Source organism: Lissotriton vulgaris, chromosome 7, assembly GCF_964263255.1.
Source record: "Lissotriton vulgaris chromosome 7, aLisVul1.2, whole genome shotgun sequence".
Classification (NCBI taxonomy): Eukaryota; Metazoa; Chordata; class Amphibia; order Caudata; family Salamandridae; genus Lissotriton; species Lissotriton vulgaris.
Genome location: NC_141695.1, coordinates 700,350,384 through 700,375,754, shown reverse-complemented (window position 1 = coordinate 700,375,754; position 25,371 = coordinate 700,350,384). Strand labels below are relative to the sequence as shown.

Below are 25,371 nucleotides of genomic sequence, written 5' to 3'. Positions count from 1 at the left end.
GGACTCCAGACGGAGTTCATACACTAGCTATCCTACAAGTAGCCTCTTATTGGAACTGTCCCGCAACCAGGTGGGGGTCCTTTTAAATATACTGTTTAATTGTCAATATGTACATCCTCTCTGGCTGGAGGTCATCAAGCTCACGAAAAAAAGTTAATGAAAAGTCACTCTTGATACTATTGTAGTTCAGCTCGGTATTCGGACACTCAAAAAGTGTCCCAGAATGGAACCAAGTTACAATCTGATCTTGACAACTGGTGTTCAAACTATGTTCTACAACCAGACATCAGCAAACATCTCAATATACATTGTGGAGCTCGGATAGTGGTTTAGAGTAGTTCTGACAACTAAACCCTACAATATTCTAAACTTATTAATAATGATCGCCCATTATAGAACAAACTAGACTTCTAGCTAAAGACAGAAATCCTTTTCAAACCACACTTCCCCCTCCAGTACAGTAATCTGGTTTGCTCACTGGTTAATTATTTTTTTCCAGTCTCTTTCTCACTGATAAAATACTGAGGGTTCATCTAATTACAGTACAAAAGGGGGTGGTAATGGACAGAGCATCTGAACCAATCAAACACTCACACGCAGTCAAAAGATCTGGGTTTAATCCATCACCGTTCTTTAGCCCACTCTGCCACCCCAGTTCAGACATGGCTATATACAAATCAGCCTGACCCTGTGCCTCATGGGAACAGTCCAGCCCGAACTGCCAAGCCATGCTTTCCCTGGACCAGAAACAAGTTTCCGAGGACCGGTTTCTGGCATTCCAGCCGTCTTAAGCCCGGCTTGCTTGAATCCAGTGGCAAAGTGAGCAAGGGACTCACGTCTGAGCATACCCTGCCATCACCACCCCCTTTTGTACCGCTTTTGGCCGCCATAAGTGTGGCAAGGTATACTCAGACGTGAGTCCCTTGCTCACTTTGCCACTGGATTAAGGCAAGCCGGGCTGAGGACGGCTGGAAAGCCAGAAACCGGTCCTCAGAAGCTTGTTTCCGGTCCAGGGAAGACATGGCTTGGCAGTTCGGGCTGGACTGTTCCCATGAGGCACAGGGTCAGACTGATTTGCATATAGCCATGTCTGAACTTGGGTGGCAGAGTGGGCTAAAGAACAGTGATGGATTGGACCCAGATCTTTTGACTGGGTGTGAGTGTTTGATTGATTCAGATGCTCCGTCCATCACCACCCCCTTTTGTACCACTTCATCTAATTACAACCAGGTTTTTATAATCGTGCTAGAAGGTCACTAAAAAATGCTGTTGCTTCATATAGAAGGGTTTCTCCAATGGCAAGTGTAAGAAGTATTTTAATGCACACTTAACATATTACTGTGCTATTATTCAGTGATGTTGAAACATTGTATTTCTGGTTGCAGCCTTATAATTTGCTTTTACTTCTATTTTTTTCTGATGGACAGCCATACAATTATCATTTGTTTCTCTGATTTGCTTTATTCAGTTGTTTGTACTTCATTTCTTTCTTCACAATAAAATTTGAAAAGAACAAAAAAAGCGTGGCTTATCTTTGAAAAGGGAAATACTGGCACAGGGTACACATTAAACGCTTTAAAGTTGCACTCTCCTGTTTATTAAGAAGCCTGGTCATGCCTGTAATGCTAAAAATGGCCAACCAGTTGGAAAAGATGGGATGTCAACAAATTAGGCTATGGGGATGGCCTTTGATCTTTGAACTGAGCCATCATCAGAGGCAAATACATGTTTTTTGCTGTTCAAAGTAAAATCTCCGTTGTTCTTAAGGAGCTTCAGGGATACAACAGTAATATGCTGCCATCTCCTTCCTACTAGTACTCAAGCGGTTCAACTTGTGATTCAGACTTTTGGGGAAACACGCCATTAACCATCAAAAATTAGACCAAATTTGGGTTAGTAACACAACAAATATTCTTGCACACGGAGCTCAGAAAAAAATGAGTAAAACTTACAAGTTGCAATAAAGAAGCAATTCTGTAAAGAAGGCTCTCAATTTTGATTCGTTCAATTTCTGCCTGGCCAGCCTCGGTGGGATTAGTGGAGGCATACTGGCTGAGGGAAAGGAGAGTCTCTGTGCAGAACTGTAGGGCCACTTCGTAGTCTTGACGTCTAAATGATTCACATGCTTGTTCACATAAATTCTCAGGTCTTCTGTCTGCCATGACTTAGGGACAGAAATCCTACAAAAAAAGAAGAAATATTAACTCCAGATCTATATCAATTTGCGAAATTGTTAATGCAATTTGTCATTTTTTGCCTAGAATGATCTTTGATAGTAATGCATAGGTTTGTTTTAAAAATAAAATATTAACTTCATAACAATAGGAAGCCATGCTGCCTATTGGACAGAGTTGTTTCAGACACATGGTACCCAATTCACATTTCGCCTCTTCGATTTTATCATTTATCACTTGTGTGTGGGGAAAAAGGAAACAACAAAAGCATATTTAACTACAATTGAAATAAATATTGACAAAGTCTGTATGCTTGGATTTTATGCAGTACATAAACACACTACAAACCTTCATAGAAGCATGCACATATGCAGAGCAACACGTGGAGAAGCACAGGCAATCACAGGTTAACTACTACACACAATCCAGGCATACAGGCAACCTCCCACACATAACATACAGAAGTAAAATGCAGACAACATATATACAATACGGCACAACTTAGTAAGAGAAGCAAAGAACAGGCACACAAAAGCTGCTGTCGAAGGGTCAGACACTCAAACAAATGCATGTTCAGATATAATAACCACAGCCATCTATTAATGCATATAACAAAACATTTATTTATTTTTTGCATTTATAAGGCGCACAGCTACCCACAAAGGGTTTCCCGGCGCCAAGACATTATAGCTGAGCAAAAGGTATGGAAAGGGGTAAAGTGGACAAATCATTTCTCAAAAAGCCAGGTCTTAATGTTTCTCCTGAATCTTGCATAGTTGTCCTCTTTACGGATGTGAGAAGGGAGTGAGTTCCATAGGGTGGGCCCTAGATGGGAAAAGGACCTCCCTCCCATTCTTGCAGTTTAAATCTGGGAACCCCAAAGTTGGCTGCTGATAGGGAGCGCAGATTTCGTGTAGGAAGGTAGGGACTGGCTAGCTCTTGCAAATATTTAGGTGCCGTGCCGGCTTTGATCCTAAACATGTAGCTCAGGGCTTTGAACCTGACCCGGTTCTCGACCCTGAGCCAGTGTAGTTCCCTAAGGTATTTCGATACCCTGGCGGTTTCCGGGATTTTACACAGCAATCTTGCGGCGCAATTTTGGACAAGTTGAAGCCTTCTCAGGACTGCCCGATTTGAGCCCAGGTAAAGGATGTTGCCGTAGTCAAGCCGAGATGTAATAAGTGCATTGACTACAGTCTTCTGGGTAGCAGGGGCAGCATCCACAAGATTTTACGCAGCCATTTCATGATGGTAAAGCATAGGCCAACGACTTTGTTTGCTTGTTGCTTCATCGAAAGTGCATTGTCGATGGTAACCCCCAAATTTCTAACTTGAGTGGCTGGTGTGGGGAGGTTGCCTAAAATAGGCGGCCAATGAGAAGAACTACATAAATCTTTGTTTTTCCCTAAAAGGAGAATCTCAGTTTTTCCCCCATTTAGCTTCAGCTGGTTGTTAAACAAGGTCTCCAAGAGGTCTTCTGCTGGATGTCTAAGTAGAGAACGGGCAAGGGGATCGGACTTTGACAATGAAAAAACGATTTGCGAATCATCAGCATAAGTCATAAGGGTAAGTCCAGACCTTTCTGCTAAATCAGCTAATGGGCGAAGGTAAAGGTTAAAAAACAAAGGGCTCAAGATCGAGCCCTGGGGCACTCCATGTGGGGCACTAAACGTATCAGAACAGGCAAGGGAAGAAGCGATCTGAAACGTGCGTTGTGAAAGGAAGGACCTGATCCATTCCAGTGCTGCACCACCAATACCATTTCTCCTTAGCGTGGCTAGTAGTTTATTGTGAGAAATGGTACCAAAGGCCGCACTCGGATCTAACAGAATGAATGCGACCGTTTGGCCATCATCTAAGAGTTTCCTAATCCTCTCAGTTACTCCAAGAAGAGCAGTTTCGGTGGAGTAACCTGCCCTGAAACCGGATTGAGAGGGGTGTAGGAGGGAATTTTCTTCAGTAAATGTGGCGAGGGCAGAATGGATGCGTCTTTCAAGGATTTTCGAGAAAACCGGGAGAAGGGATATGGCCGATAGTTAGCTAAAAATCTCGGGATTGCCAGTTGGTTTTTTTAATAATGGGCAGACCATGGCGTGTTTCCACAGCGAGGGGACCATAGAGAGTAGGAGGGAAGAATTAAGCGTGTCGGCAATGATGTTTAACCCTTTCGATGCTGATGACGAGCTCAGCTCGTCATGATGCACAGTTGAGCTGTGCTGATGACGGGCTGAGCTCGTCATGAATACATAGTAGGAGCAATTTCCAGCACAGGGGGGGAAAACGCCTAGCAGCCAAGGTGTTAAGGAAGGATTGTCCAGTTCATTTATGACACTAATGGGAATCGGATCACGAGGGGAGCCTGACTTGATGGATTTGAGGAGGGACGTCAGAGTCTCGAGGGTAATAGAAGGCCAGTGTTCTAACATGCACCCTTCTGTTATCACAGGAGTGGTATCTTCTTCTTGTGGGTCATTGACTGGGATATTCTTATTAAAGTCAGTAATGATTTTCTCAATTTTTTCTGTGAAAAAGAAGGCCAGATCTTGGCATTGTTGGGTGTTAAGTGGTCAGGCCGCAGCAATAGATTTTTCACCCACCAATTCCTTAACGGTACTGAAAAGCGTCCGGGCCATATTGGGAGCTGAGTTGATAGTATTTGCTATGTAGAGGGCTTTGGCCTTGATGCAGGCAGTGTGGTAAATATTCCTAGCCTTTCGGTATAACTCTTTCTTTATGGGGTCATAGTTTTTCCGCCATTGCCTTTTAAGCGCTTTACACTTAGATTTTTCCATTGTCAGAGACTCGTTAAGCCACGGAGCTGGGGGGCGATGAATATTGCCTTTAAAGTGGGAAGGAGGCAGACAAACATCTGCTGCGTTCCCAAGCCACGTGTGGGTTGCGTAGGCAATACTTTCCATGTCGTGGCCATGGACAGGGGGGTTTTTGGCCAGGGTAATATTCATTTCTTCAATGTTCAGCATTTTCCAGTTTCTCATGAAGGTATCTGGACGGACGGCGTATGGTTGGGAGGATGCTGCTAATTTGAGGTTAAAAAGAATAAGATGGTGATCAGACCAACAAATAGGGGTCGTGTTTAGCCATTTTAGTTCTTGCATGTTCGAAAAAATTGGGTCTAAAAGGTGGCCTGCTTTGTGTGTGGGGCCTGTATTAAGCAATGTCATATTCAGTGCTGTGAGGTCGTCTAAGAGGTTCACACAGGAGACATTGGCTAGGTCGTCGAGGTGTAAATTAAGATCTCCTATCAATGAGAAGTTTTTGGAGGTGAGATGAAAAGGTGAAATATGGCTTGCTAAATTTGCGGCCCATGAGGTAGCGTTCCCCGGTGGCCGATAGATCAAAAGACCAGAGAAAGTAAAATTGGGGTTAAGGGAGATTTTTTTAAAACGCGGCTTCACAGTCAGGGATGTCAACCGATTCGAGGCTACACGTGAGATCCCTACAGTAAATGATTGCAATGCCCCCGCCAACTTGTCCAAATCTGTCCATGTTCACAATGGCATCGTTAGGAGGGAGAGCGGTAGCCACATCAGGCCCTGCGCCATCATGGAGCCAGGTTTCTGTCAAGAAGATTGCACTGGGTTTATTGTCCAGTAGTAAGTTGAAAATATCGACTGGTTCTCACGGCAACGGAGAAGTAGGTTCCCATATACTCAAGAAAAAAAGACCCATAGACTAATTCAACTTCTCTAAACACAAACTGATGACCAGTAATAAAATTAGCTCAAATTTTTCCTTTTGATTATTCGCCCTCAATTCTAGAGCACTTTGCCCTTTAATTGGTAGTGTTAGCATGACTTCGCCGTTTTTAGGTCAGGCTATGTACAGTTTTAGCTGTCTGACAAAGTTAATGTCACCTAAATACATCAAACACAGAGAGGGCAATGGATCAGCTCTCCTTATCTACAGTTTGTTACAAACGTCAGTTACATTTCAGAACAGCCCGCATGACAGGCATTTGGTATAGGAAGTGTCAGTCATGCATATGGAGTTTGAGAGAACTTTTGTCCCAAAAACAGAACAATAAAAAGATCAATATATGTGGTCATATTATGTAGATGACGGAGTCTCTGTGCGAGACTGTGTGTTAGGACTGATCCCGCTTCCCAAGAAAGGGAAAACAATGCAATATAAATTTGCCCAACTAGGCCTCCTACCAGATAGCTATACACTGGGCCAGTCCTAACCCCTTGGCTGTCATCAAGTGGAAGTCAGACTTGTTGGAGTGGGCGATAGCAGAGGAACATAGACTTAGGAAGGTGCACACAGATGAAAAGGCGGAAAGGGATCTTGAAAGCTGGGCAGCATGCTGTAAGTCCTGGATGTGCAAGTTGAGCAGCAGAGGGATGTAAAGGAACCGGATGGGGAGGTAGATAGGGGTGGTACAGCTTCAGATGTGTTACACACATCAGGAAACTCATTTGTTTCACCTGAACTTCAGAAAGTGAACCCTCATTGGCTCTGCAGGCCTGGACACTGAATGGATGTGGGGGGTGATTGTATGCAGCAAAAGGAGGCCCTCCTTGTACATGCCCTCAAAAGAATTTGCGAGTAAGAATGGATGAAGGACTGCTGAGCTTCTCTGACCCCCTTGCTGTTTGACCCTCCCGCTGCCCACCCCAACAAGCCTAGCGCAAATGACTATGCATACGGATGTAACTACTGTGCAATGCTATTGTATTAATGTTCAGATAAAAGTTAGTAAAATATATTTAAAATAAAAAAAGATTAACTCGAAATACAAAGGAAAAATGTATGTTTAAAATGATAATCACACTCCTACAATGATTTCAGTCGCACCCTGCGTCATAATAAATTATCAGGCATTCTTGAGGAAGAGATAGAGTGCACTGGCACACAGATAAGAGATAAATGGACTTTAATCAACACAGCATTTTTCAGAAATCCTTCCACACAACACTCAAGTGGGTCAGAAAATATACATAGAAAATAAATCGCGTGTTTATACTGAGAGAGAAAAATCATGGATTTTTACAATAGGTACCAAATATTTGCATCTAAACAACTAATAAAATGTACGGAAAAAAAAACAGACGAGTGTTTGGGGAAAGGATTCGTCACAGGGGCAAAGCACAATTGACTAAGAGTCAAACTGTCCTAAGGGGAACCAAAATTATTTTTAATATTACCGAACGGAACATAGTCATAAATGCCTTTACCCAGAAATTATTCACTGGAGATTAATGCAGTTCAATGCTTGTGCCAGTTTTGATGACAGCTAAGGCCCTCAAAACTGGCTTGGTCAATTCTCTCTCCTCTCTATTGACAGCCGCAGGCCTCATATGAAGATCTTTTACTTTAGCGCCTTCTTCAATAGCAAGGATTCAGGGTAATGTGAACTAAATCGGGTCTGCCTAGTGCTTCCATGGTTTTCTTTACATAATTCAGTCACGTAATCCTAAACCCCAAGTCACAAGCAAGGCAATCAGATAGGAATTCAAGGTCGAAAGTGGCTTTCTGATTTTTCCATAATGCAATCCAAACAAGCATTTACAATGCAACGGTCTCGCCTTCGCAAAAGTTAGAGCTATTGGCATTGTAAATGTCCTACTTTTTATTTATGTGTGGGTTTTGGAAACAGATAAATAAATGGCATTGTCATTTACATTGCCAATAGGTTAATCTCCTGCAAATGCGAGACCTATTGCATTTGCACGCACACACACACAGACACACACACACACACACACAAAGAGAGCCACACACACAAAGAGAGCCACACACACAAAGAGAGCCACACACACAAAGAGAGCCACACATACACACAAAGAGAGCCACACACAGATACACACAAAGAGAGCCACACACACATAGAGCCCCCCCCACACAGAGACACACACACAGAGCCAAACACACACACAGAGAGAGACACACACACAGAGACACACACATACACACACAGAGACACACACACACAGAGACAAACACAGAGAGAGAGAGAGAGAGAGAGAGAGAGAGAGAGAGACACAGAGAGAGAGACACAGAGAGAGAGAGAGAGAGACACAGAGAGAGAGAGAGAGAGAGAGACACAGAGAGAGAGAGAGAGAGAGAGAGAGAGAGACACAGAGAGAGACACAGTAATGACAACCAAAACAGCAATGTTCTCCAGTAAAGATCCATGGGGACCTAGTCTTTCTAGATGGACTAGAGGATATAGCAGTGATCACTTCTCCCAGGTCAAATCTAATGTCATGGGGACTGGGGGTTTTATCCAACAAATCCATTACGCAGGTATTTTCCAAAGAGAAAGGTTTGTCTGAAATAGTTAATCCAGCTGTCCGCACTGATTGAAGTCACTAGTCCATTACTTTTAACTGTCATTGACCAGCTCCCGTTCACAATTTTCCAAAAACCCTTGCACCCTTTTCTTTGCAGGTTCTTATTAGGCTTTCCCATGCTTCCACCTTGAGAGACTGCTTCCTTTTTTTGAACAATTTGATATCCTGACCTTGCTTTATCTAGGACAGTATTGTCCCTAGGGCTACAGATAAGGACTAAGCACAAGCATTGGTTGGCTATCCTACATTCCCTGCCAAATCAGCCTGACTGAATAGATTTGGCATTTTAAGGATGACTAGTTAAGGAAGCCTTAATAAATAAATTTCGTTTCTTAAATGCTTCAATTGTGCCAGATAAAAGGTAATTATCTACTAATAGGCAATTGAGGATCAGAACAAGGTTAGTCATTACAAAGATCAAGTCAACAAGGTGGTAATATTCAAAGCCTGCCACCTACGCCGGAGTTACTTATCTTTCGGTGGTAGATCACTTACACCCTTACATACAGGCGGTTGAGAACTGATCCACAGGAACAGTGCTAATTCGTTGGGATTATGGTTGCTGAACCCACTTTCAGTAGCACCCCCTCAGTCAACAAACTCAGCCATGCCCTTAGAAAAAATAATGAATAAATGAATGATGATGCCTTGTTCCCTGCCCACAATGGAAGATAGCGGTGCCTCTCTGATCTGCCCTCTGGCCAAACAGGAGGTTATCAAACTCCAGGGAAGTGTCACACTGGTTACATTATTACCCAACTTTGTGTTAAATCAACCCCAAAGATCCCGTATATCTCATTCAGAACATGGTCTGCCCCATTTCTTAATATTTCCATGATATAAAACATAACATTGATTTGACAGTCCAATGCCACTAAAGAATTATAAAAATGTTTAAGAATAAAATAAAACCTATTCAAGAGGATTATCCATAGAACTTGGGATTCCAGGGTGGTCCCAAACAATTAGAAAGACCTTAAACAGCTTATAAAGACCTTATTAGGCAGACCCCAGAGATCTACACGCAGCCAAATGTGTGACGGGTATTAAGAAAGCTTCAAACCCATCCCAAACAATGTCAGTCTAATACCGGATTTTCAGTAACATTACAATGTTAACTTTTGAAATGTATGTCTGCAATATTCCAGCATATCAGATGAGAAAGCGAGTCCATTGTTCATGAGACCTCAGAAGGAGCCTCCCTTTGTATTAACACTACCAGGTAGCTGCAATCCTTGGTAGGTCCTACTGCTCCTAAGTGGAGAGTGCAATAGTTAGTCAGTCTATATCCTCTAGGCCAATTAGAGGGGGAAATCTATTGGTCTTAGGGATACATTGATATTTAACTGGTACAGGACACCGGGGAGGAAGAGGGGGCTTAGCAACCAGTTCACAAGAATGATGCCTTTAAAAAAAGCCCAGTGGCAAAATGGGGATGGTTATTCAGAAAATTCGAGTGGACGTTTTGGGCACTGTGCGAAATTAACCGACCAGCTAATTTCGGGTTCATGCAGTTAATGACCACCCTTTAGAGTGTTTGGTCGAGGGTTCAATTCAGTCCACTCTCCTAAAAAGGAGAATATCCTTTTATTCTGATATGCTGAAATTGGAATTTCTGGTTAACCAATGGAATACCTTGTTTTTGAGTTCACCATCGGATTCCGCCCTGTATGCAGACAGACATGGAACATTTGTTAAGATAACTACATAGGGGCAACAGTCATGTGGAAGATGGAGTCGGGGCGAATAGTGACATCAACTTGCAGGGACAGAACTTCCAGTTCAATTGTAAGGGAGGTACTCCTAGGCTTTGCAGCTTCTTGCCGGCGTTCACCACCACCAATATTGGGTTATACCTATTCAATCAATGTTTGAAATAGCCGGTTCGGTGAATGTGGACCACTGAGCATGCGCCCTTGGACAGCCTGCCATTGCGGTGGCAGTATTCCTTACCTCAGCTTCCTCCACCCTGGTGCGCATGAGGAATACATTATTACATATAGTTAATTCTAAAATCGCTTTCTCTAGACCTGCTATTCTATCCACGATGGGGGTAACACAAATGTCAGAGCTTATGTCTTCCCAAATAACCTGTCCCAATTAGAGTTGTTAATTTCTACCCTTCCTTCCCCATAGCCCAAACACAGGGTCAGGATGGTTGCAGGTGTTTGTCATCGTTTTTAGGGACTCCAGCCTTATCGCTGCAAATGCGCTTACTCTGTTGCTTCCGGTGGGCAGAAGGGACTCCTTCACTAATATGCAAGGAGTGAGGGTAAATAGCAGCCTGTGTGAGAGTCGGACCCTTCGCCAGTGCGAATAAGTAATTACAAGATTGCTTGAAGCATTGGGACAATGTGGGGGTGAATTGGGAAGGGCAATAGTTCTCCTTTGTCTAGGGACAACTGTCTTTCTGCAAAATCAATTTCTTTAGAGATGACCCTACTGCTCTGGCCAGAAAGATGTCCAGCGTGGAGCACTGTTGTGCATTAGTTCCTTTGTTTTTTATCTCCCCACCCCACTCCCAGCATTTTAATTTTTTACATACCAAGCAAACGTCTTTAAAAGCAAAATAGTGCAGCTAAAGATTATCCTGAAAATAGGGTATCCCTCAAGGGAATATGCAAAAATGGCAAAACAACAAAGAAAAAGGCCAGTTCCCTGATAAGGGATTCTCCAGGCTTCAGTCAATCAAGGGCCTGTATAGCGCACCTACTCACCCCGGAGGGTCTCAAGGCGCTGCTGGTCCTTCTGGTTGTAGGATCATTCAAAAAGCCAGGACTTGAGGCCCTCTTGAATTGGGTCAGCAATGCAGATTGCCTGAAGTGGAGGGGCTGGGTGTTCCAGGTCTTGGCGGCGAGGTAGGAGATGGATCTTGCTCCGGTTCTGGTCTTGAGGATCCTGGGGACAGAGGCTAGGGCGAGTTGGGCGGAACAGAGTTGTCTGGCAAGTACGTAGAATGCGAGGAGAGATTCAGGTATGCTAGTCCTTCGTCGTGGACAGCTTTGTAGGCATGTGTGAGGAGGTTGAAGTGGATTCACTTGTTGACTGGGAGCCAGTTGAGGTGTTGGAGGTGTTGTTTGATGTGGCTGTGGCGGGGGGATGACGAGGACCAGTCTGACTGTGGCGTTTTGGATATTATGTAGTTTCCTGAGGCTCAGCTGGGAGTAGGATAACTGTTCCTTTGCTCTGATTTTAACCTGTCTGTTGCACTTTTTAAAGTCACTTACCCTGCCTTCAGACGCTGTTCACCGCGTGCAGGCATCCCCTCCCAGTAGAGTTTAGCGCTGGAGAGGGTGAACCCTTGGAGCCTCGTCGGCCGCCATTCCCCGTGACGAGCAGAGGGACACGCCCCCTTTTAGGCCACGCCCTCTTGCCCTATAAACATGTGTTTGTGCCGGAAGCGCAGCGGATGAGCGCAGCGGGCGCGCCGATTGCGCGCCGACGGCGCGCTTAAGGCAAGCTCGTCTGCGCTCGTCCGCGATCACGACGCGGCCGGGGCCGGTCCCCCTGCCCGACTCACCAGTGACATCACCATAACATACACTCGGACTGAGTTGATGTCCCTGAGACCTCCCCCATGTCTGATCTGCCCCTGGCCCACCCCTGACGCTCGGAGCCTTGCCTTTGTATGTAAAGTCTGTCACTTCTCCCTTCCTCCCCTCGATGAGACATACAGTACAGCTCGCGCTCCGATTTCCACCCCCACTCGTGGAGCCTGCCCTTCTTTCACCCTCAGAGCTGCGCTGATCAACTGCAGATCATTAAGTAAACATGCCATTGACATCTGGCAGTCCCTTCGGGACAACAATTGGGATCTGCTCTTTTAAACAGAAACTTGGATGAATGACACCACGAATCCCAACATCACCCTCGCCCTCCCGGAGGGTTACAGCATTGTCTGTGCCAATAGACCCAATGGTAAACAGGGAGGTGACGTCGCATTAATCCATAAATCCAAATGGACGGCTACCTTCCCTCTATATGACCCTCTCGATTGTATAGAAGGCCTACCTTTCAGTGTCCAAATTTCTCCGTCTACTTCCAGCTCGGGAATACTTGTCTACCGCCCTCCCCATTCCAATACCTCCCATCTGCCGGCCTTGGCAGACTATATTATCCAGCTTAGCACTCGCTATGCCAATTTCACTGCTCTAGGGGACTTCAATCTCCATGCAAATGAGGAACTCTGCCCGCACAGCCAAAATTTTATCTCTACGCTGGCGGCCTGCAATCTAGTGCAAATAATAGTCTTACCCACGCACAAAGCGGGACATACACTAGATCTGATCTGTTCTAACCTACCAACTATTCTGGCAGACCCCCCCATCCCGGTCGTTTGGTCGGATCATTTCCTCATCCCTTTTGAGACAGATATTTTCTGTTCCACCAGACCCACTATCCCTCCTAAAGCTTCAGGCAGAAACTGGAGCCGTATCACTCCTGATGCGCTCCAGGAATACTTAAAAAATTCCAAACCCATCCCGTCGTCTGATCCAGACTCAGGTATTGACCATCTAGATGCCTGGATTAGTCAAGCCATTGAGGCTCTGGCTCCGCTTAAACCTATTAAAACCTACAGGGCTACACCATCCGCACCCTGGTACTCTAACGCGCTTCGTCAGAAAAAGGCCGCGTGCAAATCTTTTGAACGCTCTTGGAGGCAGAACTACTCCCTGGATAGTAAAACCATCTATAAGACAGCCCTCAAAGAATACCGCAGAATGATCGAGGAGCACAAAAGGGACTTTCTGGCCTCTAGCATTAAACACGCTAATAACGGTGCCAGGGAGATCTTCAACATAGTTAGGTCCTTCACGGACCACAACGCACTGACTCGGATTCAGCCTGCCTCCCAGTCTTTGTGCGATAAACTTTCACAATTCTTTGAGGAAAAAATAAAGACCATCTATTCCTCCTTCCCAATTTCCTCCAGCAAAGGCTCGAAAGTGGAATCCACTTCTCACATGCCCCAGTCCCCCACGCTGGCGAATTACATCGAATCCAATGGGCTCCTACATGACTCTCAGCACGGCTTTCGGTCGGGCCACAACACAGAGTCAGCCCTTGTTGAAATGGCTGACTCGGTGAGATGGTCGCTGGACCGGGGGTCGAGAGCGGTGTTAGTGCTGCTGGATCTTTCAGCGGCATTTGACACCGTCTCTCATAAGATCCTGCTGAGACGACTGGAAGACCTAGGCATTGGCGGAATGGTTCTTAAGTGGCTCTCTTCTTACCTATGTGACCTCACACAGCAGGTATATACCTCTCCTTACACCTCCTCAGCTAGACCACTCAAATGGGGAGTCCCCCAGGGCTCATCCCTGAGCCCGCTTTTGTTTAATGTTTATTTTACCCCCCTGGCTAAACTGATTGCGCGAACTGGGATTAAATCCACCTCCTATGCTGATGACATTCAGTTACTCTTTACCTTTGAGACTCCCTCTGCCTCTGCTTTCGATCCGCTGAAATCCTGTCTTAGAGACATCTCTAGTTGGATGGACTCTAATTCCCTCTGACTCAATGCAGGAAAGACGGAGATCCTGTTTTTTAACTCACCATCCCCTTTGGATTCCAATCCGTGGTGGCCAGCTGACCTGAGCCAAGCCCCCACGCCCAAAGACTCGATGAGAAACTTGGGAGTGCGCTGGGACAATCAGCTTAGTTTTAACGCTCAGGTCCAAACAGTAGCAGCATCTTGTTTTGCTAAGATCAAGACGATTAACCGGCTTATCATCAATTATCTGCCGGCAGACTGCCGTAAGACTGTGGTACATGCACTTATAACATCTCACCTTGATTACGCCAACGCACTATATCTTGGTATCACAGCAGGCCTTTGCCACAAACTACAGACTGTCCAAAATACTGCCGCCCGGCTAGTCGAGAGAATCCCAGCTAGACATCACATCTCTCCTCTCCTCCGAAAACTACATTGGCTACCGATAGCCAAGAGATGTGTATTCAAGGCCATGACGCTGGCCTTTCGAGCTTCTAAGGGCAATGGCTCGGCCCACTTGAAAAGCACTCTGAGACCGTATGTCAAGGCCAGGACATTACGTTCTAACTCCCTACTTCTCCTGGAAACTCCAAGACTCAAACACTCTCGTACCGGAGGGAAAACTTTCGAGGTTTGTGCCACTCAATGCTGGAACAAGCTTCCGATTACCCTACGCGCTAGTCAAACTGAAGCAGCATTTCGAAGGTCACTAAAGACCCACCTTTTTTCCTCATAAGGTTCTCCTCTTTTTCCTACCCTCACTGTCTCCAGTTTTACCAGCGCCGGGACGCCCCGTGGGGGCAGCTGTGCGCTTTACAAAACACACAAAATAAATAAATAAAATAAATAAATTTCTGGGTGATGCCGACAGAGTGCGTTGCCGTAGTCGAGACTGCTGGTGAGGAGTGTGTATGTGGCTGTCTTTCTGGATTCTGTGGGGATCCATCTGAATGTCTTTCCAAGCAGGCGGAGAAAACTGCGTAGATTTGGCGGTTCATTGTGAGCAATGAGTCCAGAAAAATAAAGAGGTTGCAAGCATGATCAGTCTGGGTGGGAGGGGATCCCAGAGCAGCTGGCCACCAAGAGTCGTCCCAGGTGGAAAGGGTAGTTCCCAGGATGAGTAATTCAGTCTTGCTCGAGTTGAGCTTGAGGCAACTAGCATTCATCCAGGTAGCAACGCCTTTCATTCCGCTGTGGAAGTTGGTTCTGCCAGTTTTGGGTTCGTTGGCGAGGGAGAGGATCAGCTGGGTGTCGTCGGCATAGGATACAAAGTTAAGTCTGTGGCTTCTGACGATGGCTGTGAGGGGGGCCATTTAGATGTTGATGAGGGTGGGGTTCAGGGAGGAGCCCTGGGGCATTCCGCAGCTGATCTCTCTAAGTTCTGAGAGGAACGGGGGTAGTCTGACTCACTGAGTCTGGCTGGGAAGGAAGGAGTGGATCCAGTCCAGTGCCTTGTCACGGATGCCGGCATTGTGGAGTCTTGTGATTAAGGTGCGGTGGGAGACTGTGTCGAAGGCGGCCAAGAGATCCAGTAGGACGAGAGCTGCGGTCTCGCTCCAGTCGTGGAAGAAGCGGATGTCGTCGGTAGCGACGAGAAGTGCATCCGTGCTGTGGTGGCTTTGAAAGCCTGTTTGGGAGGTGTCCAGGACATGGTTTACTTCTAAGAAGGCGGAGAGTTGGGCGTTGATGGCCTTCTCACGGACCTTGCAGGGAAGGGGAGGAGGGAGATGGATCTGAAGTTCATAAGGTCAGTTTGGTCTGAGGATAGCTTCTTCAGCAGGGGGTTGATCTCGGCGTGTTTCCAGTCATTGGAGAAGGTGGTGGTTTCCATGGAGCACTTGATGGGGTGGCGAAGCTTGGGGGAGAGGCGATGGCCGCAGCTGCTTTGTGGAAGATGTGGTGCGGGCAAGGATCCAACTGGGCTCCTGAGTGGGTGCTCTTCATAGTCTTGGGCGTGTTTTATGTTGTGAGCGGGGTCCAGTAGAGCACTGTCTGTTGGGGTGTGGCGTGGTTTCGTGTGCTGGTGGTGGCCAAAGTCTAGGGTGTCAAAGCGGTCATAGATCTGCCTGATCGTGTGGTGGAAGAAAGTGCAGAGTTTGTTGTAGAGGTCTTGGGAGGGAGGGACGTCTGCGGTCTCACAGCTGGGCCTGGAAAACTCCTTGACGATGGCAAAGACTTATTTGCAGCTGTGTGATTTGGCACTGATTCCGTCTTCAAGGGCTGTTTTCTTTGTGGTTTTTAAGGGATGGGGGTGCGTTAAGGCAGATTTAAAGGTAGCACAGGTTTACGGGGTTTTGTTGTTTTTTCATCTCTTCGACTCGCCTGCAGGTGTGTCTTGATTTGTGGAGGGCGGGAGTGAAGCAGCTGGCTTTCTTGGAGTGTTGCTTGCCTGGTCTTTTCTTCAGGGGTGTTGGTGAAGTTGGAGCTCCATCTGTGGAGGTTGCATGCTGCGGTGTTGGCAGAGTGGTTGTACTGAGGGAGTTGATGAGAAGTTCTTCAGTGACCTTGATCCAGCTGCAACTTTCGGGGAGGTGGTGTATGGTGGGTGTGGCAAGGAGAGATGTACGCAGTGGTGGTCTGTCCAGGAGTGTTCGGTGGTGTGGCTGTAGCTGATGTTTCCCATAGCAGAGCAGGCAGACAGGGTCTAGCGTGTCTCTGGCTGTGTGGGTCAGTGCAGTGACTAGCTGCTTCAGTCCGATGTAGGCTTCGATAATCAACCACGATCCTCCAGAGAGGCTTTGTCCTACAGTCACGAGAGGTGGCCCAGCCCAGCCTCTCCTGGGCGTTGACAGGCTTGGTCTAGGCCCATTCTTCACCCAAGCGCAGCCCGAGCTGCGGGGCTACAGAGCACCTTAAGGCTGTTCAGGCCCCTCCTCCTGCTGCTTGGTAGAAGAGTGGTGCAGACTGAGACACAGAGTCCAGTCCCCGTAGGCTGTTTCTTCTCTCAACGTGTCAGCACGATACCATCAAAAAATATACCTACCTTTTGCATACAGAAGTTTCATGTCTCTGCTGACATGTGCTCAACAATTTTCTACCTGTGATTACTTTGAACAGCATGGACAGCTAGAAAATGGCATTTTATTTTGATAAGGTCCCCTATTAGCTAACGAGGAAATGATTTACCACATATTTAAAGGTAAACTTCAAGATGAACAACCAAACATGTTTCATTCACTTAAATCAAGTTTTATTAATGTTTTTTCTCTTTATAAAAGTCTTTAAACTGTCCCTAAGAGTAGCTCAAAAGTATTGCTGGAGACATTAAAGATAGAAACATTTTAACCTACTGTCACACAGCTGATGACATCATTGTTCCTTTCGGATCCATTTCAAACAGTGCTGAAAAAAAATTATGCCATTAGTTATATATCCGATTAGCTTGAGTAAGGTGACAATATTCAGGTTATATTTTCCTATAGAAAGAAAATTATAAACAGATTCTGATTTTGTTATCTCTAAATCATTAAATGATTTCGTTAGAATGAAAAGGATAAATTAATAGGAGGTAAACTACTAAAGAAATATGTAAATTCTGGTGACACTTAAAATGTAATGACCTTTCTCCACACAGGGTTCACAAGTTCAGTTTCCAAAACAACATGTTTAAAGAGGATGAAGACATTAAACAGCCATATCAACAGCTGCCAAACTGCAGATACTCCCACTCTTTCACACCAGAACACATTAAACACATATACGAACACTATGGAGCAGCGAGAAGCTATACTTAAAGAAGCCTCAGTCTCCCAAACGTTCTGAAGTAATACCACTGGGGCTATACTCCTACAGCAGTGCGCTGCTTAATGTATACCAACACTATGGACCAGCAAGTCGCTTTAATTAGGTAAGAACCCTCGCCTCCCAAACTCTCTCATGTAATGCCACTGCAGAGGGTTGACCTATCCATTGTAATCCCGTTATGTTCTACGAGATTGCTGCGTGGCCCATAGTGTATCTCTTCAGAGTGTTAGATCTACACCAGGCGGGCAACTAGAGCCAATTTTTTTGGGGGGGGAGGGGGAGAAGGTTGAGGGGGGGGGGTGCTAATTTTTCGAACCATAGACAGAGTGACTGAAAGAAGGGGTTAAAACGCAACAAAAGCCTAGATCGTCGCCAGCTCGCAAAGCTGTCTCCACCCGGGCTGACACACACAACGGGGGCTGGGGGGGTTGGGGGCACTGAAGCCCCGTGAGCCCAATGGGTGTTGCGCGCCTGATCTACACCCAGGTTAATCTGAGTCATTAGCATATAGCTGGGTGTAAATCTCACACTCCCCGTATCTGCTGTAATGTTCGGCCATCATCTCCCAGCGCAGATACAGGAAGGATGCCATAATGCACGGTGTTTTGGTAGCTCCGTATTGTGCTTGCGAACGTGTGCGAGCCAAGCACGGTTCGGGGTGCTCCAGTATGCCTTTTGTTCCAGTTACTGCAGTGTTTTACGTGGAATGGTATTTTTATTTTAGAGTAGTTTGCTTAAAGCATTAAAGGGCATGTCTGCAGAGCTTTAAAGGAATGTGGGCAGGCAGCTGTTGGGCTCCACCTAATACGGTCTGGAGCAGCAGACTACCATGACTTTGGGGAAGGATATTGTACGCTACGCGCTTCCAGATGTGCGCGGACAGGCAGATGAAACTAAGAGCAGGGTGCACGTGTAGGTACTAACAAAATCTGAGTTACAGACCCGCCAGAGTTTGTGATTCAGGGGGACACGCGCATAGCAAAAAATAAAACGCGTTGCACCATTCAAATGCAAGCAACAACATACAATCGGCTGCTTATAATACAAACGATTGAGCCCTTTCCCAAAAATATAATGTTTTCAAAGTAGGTAAAGAGCCTTCAAATGTTATAGCGACGGATTAATTCTATTTCTTTTTTTAAACGGTCACACGTTCGGAAACTGCCGGTCTGCCTCCGTCTCTCTCTTATGGTGGTTTACAGTAGTTGGGGTCGATTTACTATTAAGAATGCATTTGTACACAATGACACGTTGGAGAAAAATTAGGATCATGAAAGAATGGGGGGGGTGAAGAGTATAACATTCTATCCTATACAATGCAGCTGGTGTCTTTGACAAGAACTTTTAAGTCAGTGTGTAGATTGAAATTTATGAACCGCAAGTAACAAAAGCATCTCTGCGATAAAAGCTGTAACCCAGTAAGCTTTCCAGATGATGACTGTACTGTACTGTACTGTAAAGTTAACTGCATGATGTGCTGATTTTGACGGAGAAAGCTGACGAGGCTATCCCGGCCTTAATGGACACAATTGATGGGTTCTCTAAAGTTTCAGGGTACAAGCTGAATAAGGACAAAACAGAAGTCAAGCTACTAAACAACATCGGGGGTAAAGAAATACTTGGTTCATCTGGCCTCACCTGGCAGCCAAAAGCTTTTAAATATCTGGGCTTAGATTTTGAGAAAGACTTAATAACGACCCTGAAAGTGAATGAAGACTTAACGTTAAAAAAGATCTCTACGTTGTTAGATAGCTGGTCACCCAAATTTTTGTCCTGTGGGGTAGGGCTGAGACTCTTAAAATGATGTGCACACCTCTGGTTAACTACCTGGCTTGCATGCTCCCAATGACTTTTTCGGACGAATTCATCAAAAAAGTGGACAGGTTATTTGGAGAGTTCCTGTGGCGAGGGAAAAAAGCCAGGATATCACTAAAAAAGTTGCGACTGGCAAAAGAAAAGGGCGGCCTGGGCCTGCCCTCGTTCAGGAACTACCAGACGGCCTTCCTCTGTAAGCAGGGGGCCCTTTGGCTAGTTGACTCTACATCCTATACTCCAGTGTGGCTATCTATTGAGCGGTCATTAATGGTGCATGCACCCCTCTCGGCTCTCCTCAGCATGGACTTGACCCATGTACCCCACTCCAAATACATTCTACTAAATACCAGAAGAGCACTCCTCAGGCTTGACCAGTCCCATAAAACTGTTTCGGTAATTAAGAAATCTACCCTACTCTCGTTATGGCATAACCCTATGTTTCGGATAGAGGGGAAGACCCTTTACTGGGAGTTGTGGGCTACACATGGTATCCATATGGTGAATGACCTTTATAAAAATGGTAGGCCCATACCCTTCTCGACACTACAAGAGAAATTTAATTTGCCACCCATAGAATTCTACCAATTCTTGAAATTGAAAGCCGCTATCTCTAAACGTGCCCTCACTACAGACTTACCATGGCTACTGACCCGTCTCCGACTATTGTACCATGCTGACCATTTTGTATCTAGAATATATAAATTGCTCCTCCCCCTGCCCAAGAAACCACATAAGTTAACGGAAAGCAAGTGGGAGTCGGAACCTAACTCGACAGGTATACCGATAGATTGGGAGGTAATACACAACACTGCATTATCAAATAAGGTATCCCCGATTCTATGTCAAAAGAAATACATGTTGCTGAACAGAGTGTTCTGGACCCCTCAGAAACTGTTTAAATGTAATCTGAGGGATACGCCTAACTGCTGGAACTGCCAGGAAGCACCTGGAGACTTGGCGCACATGCTTTTTGATTGTTCCCTATTAAGATCATTTTGGAAAAAAATATTTGCATATATTCATCAGGTATTCGGAATCACACCTGTACAGGAATTTGTATATGTCATCTTGGGCCCTTTAGAAACACAATTACCGGACATCCATGACCGACAATTGCTTGATATCATGTTGACACTGGCGTGCAAGGTCATTCTATATAAATGGAAACATTTTACTGAAGTCAACTTTAAAATGTGGATGGAATGGCTTTCCTTCTTGAGAGGGGCGGACAATCCGGCACTACAGTCGGCCACATGGAAGCCTTCGAACAAGAAACTGTGGTCATCCCTAGATGCGTCATCTTCCCACTTTGAACCTCCATGATGCACACTTCAACAGACTGTCTATATAGAATTTAGTATGTTTCACTGTGTATGCTTTACTGTGTACTTACTGTCGCCTACACCGCGACCCAGGCTTCTGTAAACCGATTGCTATTGATATATTGATACATCTGTCCTCTCTCTCTCTCTCTCTCTTCTTTCTCTTTTTCCTCCTTTTCTCTTTTCCTCCTTTTTCTTCTTTCTTTGATTTTGATTATTGTAAGAGTCATTGTGCCAACACTATATCCATCTATACATTGGAAGATGTATTGTATTGTCTTTGTTTTCAATGTTATCCAATCTTCAATAAAAAAGATTTGAATTAAAAAAAAAAAGAAATAATATTTTGTCATATGCAGATTACATGTTATTTGAAACGGGTATGTTAACCCTCTGCGCTGCTGGCGAGTCAACTCTCCACGTTATCTTTCACTTACCAACGCAGTCACGGACAGTGCTGCGGTAACTAATTCCTGCAGCTCGGCCTGGTCGCTGTGGCTGGAGTGAATGGAGTCACTCACTGCAGACAGGTGCTCCGACAGTGCTTTGATGTGATATGCTGCAGACAGTTGCCAGTCGGGAGAGGTCAGGTGATAGTGACTCTGATGATGCTGACCCATCTGCAGCGATAGGTTGAAATACGTGTGAGAAGTTGGCCTGATATGTAGTGCTCACTATTCTAGTGATCACTGTGTATCATTCCAAACAACCCTTATTGATGATTGGTTGTAAGTCAACCTTATAGACCAGCTATCCTAGTAGCATGGACAAGAGCAGTCTTTAGGCTAAACTCTAGAGGGCGTGTTAAGCCAGCTGTTATACCATCACATATACCCCTTGAACACCAAGTGAAAGGACACCACACAAGTTGTTATGAGAATAAAAGGATATTTATTTATAACAAGTCTACCCTGATCTCTTTATGAGTCAGGGAGCTAAGCACACAACAAAACTCTTAAGAAAATACTTTAAGTTGCACAATTTACACAAATGCCCGAGGGGCACGAAAAACCATATACTACAAAAGTGGAATGCGAAATACTAGCAGGTAAGTAACAAGATCCAGAGGTTTTAGGATCGCTAGGACTACACTACTGAACCTTCAGGTTAGGAGCAGGAGGCCTAGGGGGATCGGGTGCAGAGTGTGCACTCTCACACGGGATGCGGGACAAAGTCTATGGATGCTAGATTTCGTAAAGTTACTGTTATCGGACGAATCCGACTAGATAAGCTGAAAACGAAAAAGGATCTGGACACTTAGATAGTGAACCTACGTTGGAGCACCAAAATGGTCAAGTTACCTAGCCCAGGGGCTGCAGTTGCATAGGGTTCAAAAGACGTCGGGAATCCTCGTTACAGTCTATGGAGCCTGAAAGAAGAAGTTGCTGGCAGGCGACCAGTGATGATGTCCGGAGTGATCCAAGCCTGGATCGAAGATGGAGACGACCTGAAAGCAGAGGGGACTCCGTGCTTAATCACTAGCCAGTGATTAGGTGGGCACCAGGATGGCACCGGATGAAGTCACCTCGACCAGGTGAGTGGGCGACGCTGGACTCTGCTGTCCCTCGGGCCAGGAGGCGTTGTCGGCGACCAGGATGGAGGTGCGAGCTGTCCCACGAAGTGGTCTGCTGTCCGCGATGCTGGACCCAGGATTGGGGCAACAAACCTTGGCAAAGTCAAGCCCACGTGGTGGAGACAAGATGGCGTCTGGAGTGGACCAGGAGGGTCCGGGGTGCTCCTCTCTTGGAAGGGAGCAAGGGCCAGTCTGGAGCAACCAGACCAGCGGTGTAATCGTCGTGGTTCGTCGTCAGGAGGGCCACTAGCCAGCAGGCAAGTGACCGGACAACGCGGTGAGCAGCAAAGAGCAGAAGGGCCCCACGCAGATCTCGTGGATGCTGGGGGGCTGGACTTCGGTGCTGGAGCTGCTCAGGGTTAGGGCTTCTCAAACCCCAAAGCACTCACTCGAGGATCCCTCGGCGGTCGTGCTGGATAAGCGTCGTGCAGTTTTGAAGATGGCCGGTCCCTTCAGGTCTCGTCACACCCACGAATCCCAGCTGGGCTGATGATGCAGGTAGAGGTCAGAGATGCCAGGGAATCCGGGTCTCGTCAAGCTGGGCAGTCTTGATCCGGAGGATGGACGTGCAGCAAACCGCAAGCGCTTAGATGGTACCCGCTGATGCAGGGTGGCTACTCCTTAGCCACAAGGGAGGGTCTTCAGAAATGTTCAAGAGTTCTTTCGTGGAAAGTAGTCAAGATTCAGAATTATCTAATTTGGGAAGGGGGACTGCTCCTACCTTTATTCAAGAAAAAGGGGCAGGCACGCGACTAGGTCCTGCCCATGGGTGGGACCAGGAGGGGGGGCGTTACACCCCTCTCCCTTGTCCGGACTTTCCCCAGCTCAGTGGCTGGTGTGCCCCTGGAACTGGTTCAAACCGGCAGATGCATAGTGAGCACCGGGGTGCCACTTGCAGTCACCTTCCTCTCAGCCCTGCCTAACTGGGATACACAAAACCCTGTCTGGGATGGTGCTAGCACCGCCCCTGACAGGAAACCCTTTTCCAAGCTCTCCTCGCTGGAAGGACTCCCAGCAGCAGGAGGTCAGACTTGTGTCTGTGGTGGCAGCATCCATTTTGTGATGCTGAGGCTCGAGTTAACTTTAACCGGGGTTCACAGTTACATACATGTCGTGTCCCTCTAGAAGGGTGGAATGCTAACCCCGTCGCCAGAATTGGCGAGGGGTTAGTATTCCAATTCGTATGACACCTTACTCGACATGTTTTGATAAAGCGATACCAAAGTTGGCAAATAACCGCGAGGATTATAACGCACTTAAGAGTATATGGTACGCGTTATCATGGAACAGCTATTAGGGCTTGGTTCCGCAAGCTGCAAACGGACTCAGCTCATGCCAGAGCACCATTTCACATAATTCCAAGCACTCTGCCTTCAGGATTGTTAAGGCCTGCCATAGGAGTGACTGATAGGAATACATGTGTCCATTTTAGGGTTAGATATAGGAATACTATATCTAAAGCAAGGGGTGATTACACCACCTTGCCCCAGCTGTCGTGCAGCCAGTTGTGTCAGATTTGGATGGCCAGCCAGGGGTGGCATAATACATGCTGCAGCCCCTGGTAGGCCCTGGGTACACCTATGCCCTGGATACCTAAGGTATACTGTACAGGGACTGATAAGGTGACTCAGTATCCAATTAGATATGTACCTAAGATACGTGGAATCCATTTTAGAGAGAGCAGTAGGCCTGGGGCCCTAAATAGCAGGGTCCCAGGTCAACTAAGTCGAAAAACCAGCAAAACACCAGGCAAAAAGTTAGGGGTAACCATAGTCAGGTATCCACCTTCCTACAATACGTACCGTTGCAAGGGCATGACATGGCACGCTGTCTTCAGAGCTGTGCCTTATACATTTAGACACAAGGTGCCCGCTATCATCATAGTGGTCCGTGCAGGGAACACTTTACAATCATTAGTGGTAAAGCCCCCGGTGACCCCCGCCCCCCCCCCCCCCGAGCAGGTGAGGGGAGCAGCGTTGAGGTGGTCATGGAGGTCCTTTAATTTTTAATTCTGCCGGCTGCAGTGACCGCGGTATGAATTTGAAATTAAAACATCCTGTTACACGTGAAGGGGTTGCGGATGTTGGGGAGGGCTGGTAGTGTCTGTTCTGTAGAGCGCAGTTCTGATTCACTCAAGCGGTCAGCTGACAAGAGCGCACATGCATAGGTCCGCACTAGCCACCACAGACCTGTAAGGCTTGTGAAAACAATGCCCAAGGGCTGTTTAAGGTGGCAGAGACTAAATCTGCTCAACCAGACACTGGGCCTAGCGCACGAATCCCAGAGGTTTGGGCCGGCTCTGGCCACAGCAGATATGTTGCTTTCAGCCCGGCGTCCAGTGTTACATAAGTCACCATAGCAGCAAATCAGCGAACCCCCTGAGGGCGGTAGTGGCGAGTCCAGACCACAGCTAATATATTGCCTGGGGCAGGCGGCAGAATATCAAGCGTCCGAAGCGCTTTTGTTGTTTAATTTAAAATGCATCTTACAGCGACTGCTCCGACGTGGCACTTGCACTGAAAACTGTATAACGATGAATGAGTGTGTAGGGTCCATGCTTGGAATCAAGCGAAATGTCAAATCTTCCATATAATAGTTGATAGGTTGATAAGGAGTCCACAGGGGTGAGACCCCCCGGATTGCCCCGAGGCTGACGTGGGCCTCACATGTCACACTGCTGTAATAAGAAATGTACCCACACTTCTCAGGAGTTGACAGGTACTCTGAACAGTGGCCATCTCCCCTTCTGTATAGCTACTGATGAAGCAGACTTTAAAGATAAGTTTAGTTTCAGTCCGCTGATTAAAACTTCCATAATTTTTAATTCACTAATGAATGTTGCATGTTTTTGTACTGACTCAACTTATAATAATGTGCACCTTCACGAACACACAGGTTTAATTATATGTGCTCGTCATGTTTGTCATTA

General features: G+C 46.3%; 1 protein-coding gene across 2 annotated transcripts in view; it reads right to left on the bottom strand.

Moving 5' to 3' along the window:
- HELZ (helicase with zinc finger) overlaps nt 1-25,371 on the bottom strand; it is a 1,742,088-nt gene that overhangs the window by 1,588,274 nt on the left and 128,443 nt on the right. For both annotated transcript variants that reach the window (XM_086930935.1, XM_086930936.1), the window contains exons 2-3: nt 17,279-17,330; nt 1,953-2,180 (exon numbers count right to left, since the gene is read on the bottom strand). In XM_086930935.1, the coding sequence (XP_086787061.1) occupies nt 1,953-2,162 (210 nt within the window). In that variant the 5' untranslated portion in view covers nt 2,163-2,180; nt 17,279-17,330. The remainder of the gene's footprint in view (nt 1-1,952; nt 2,181-17,278; nt 17,331-25,371) is intronic.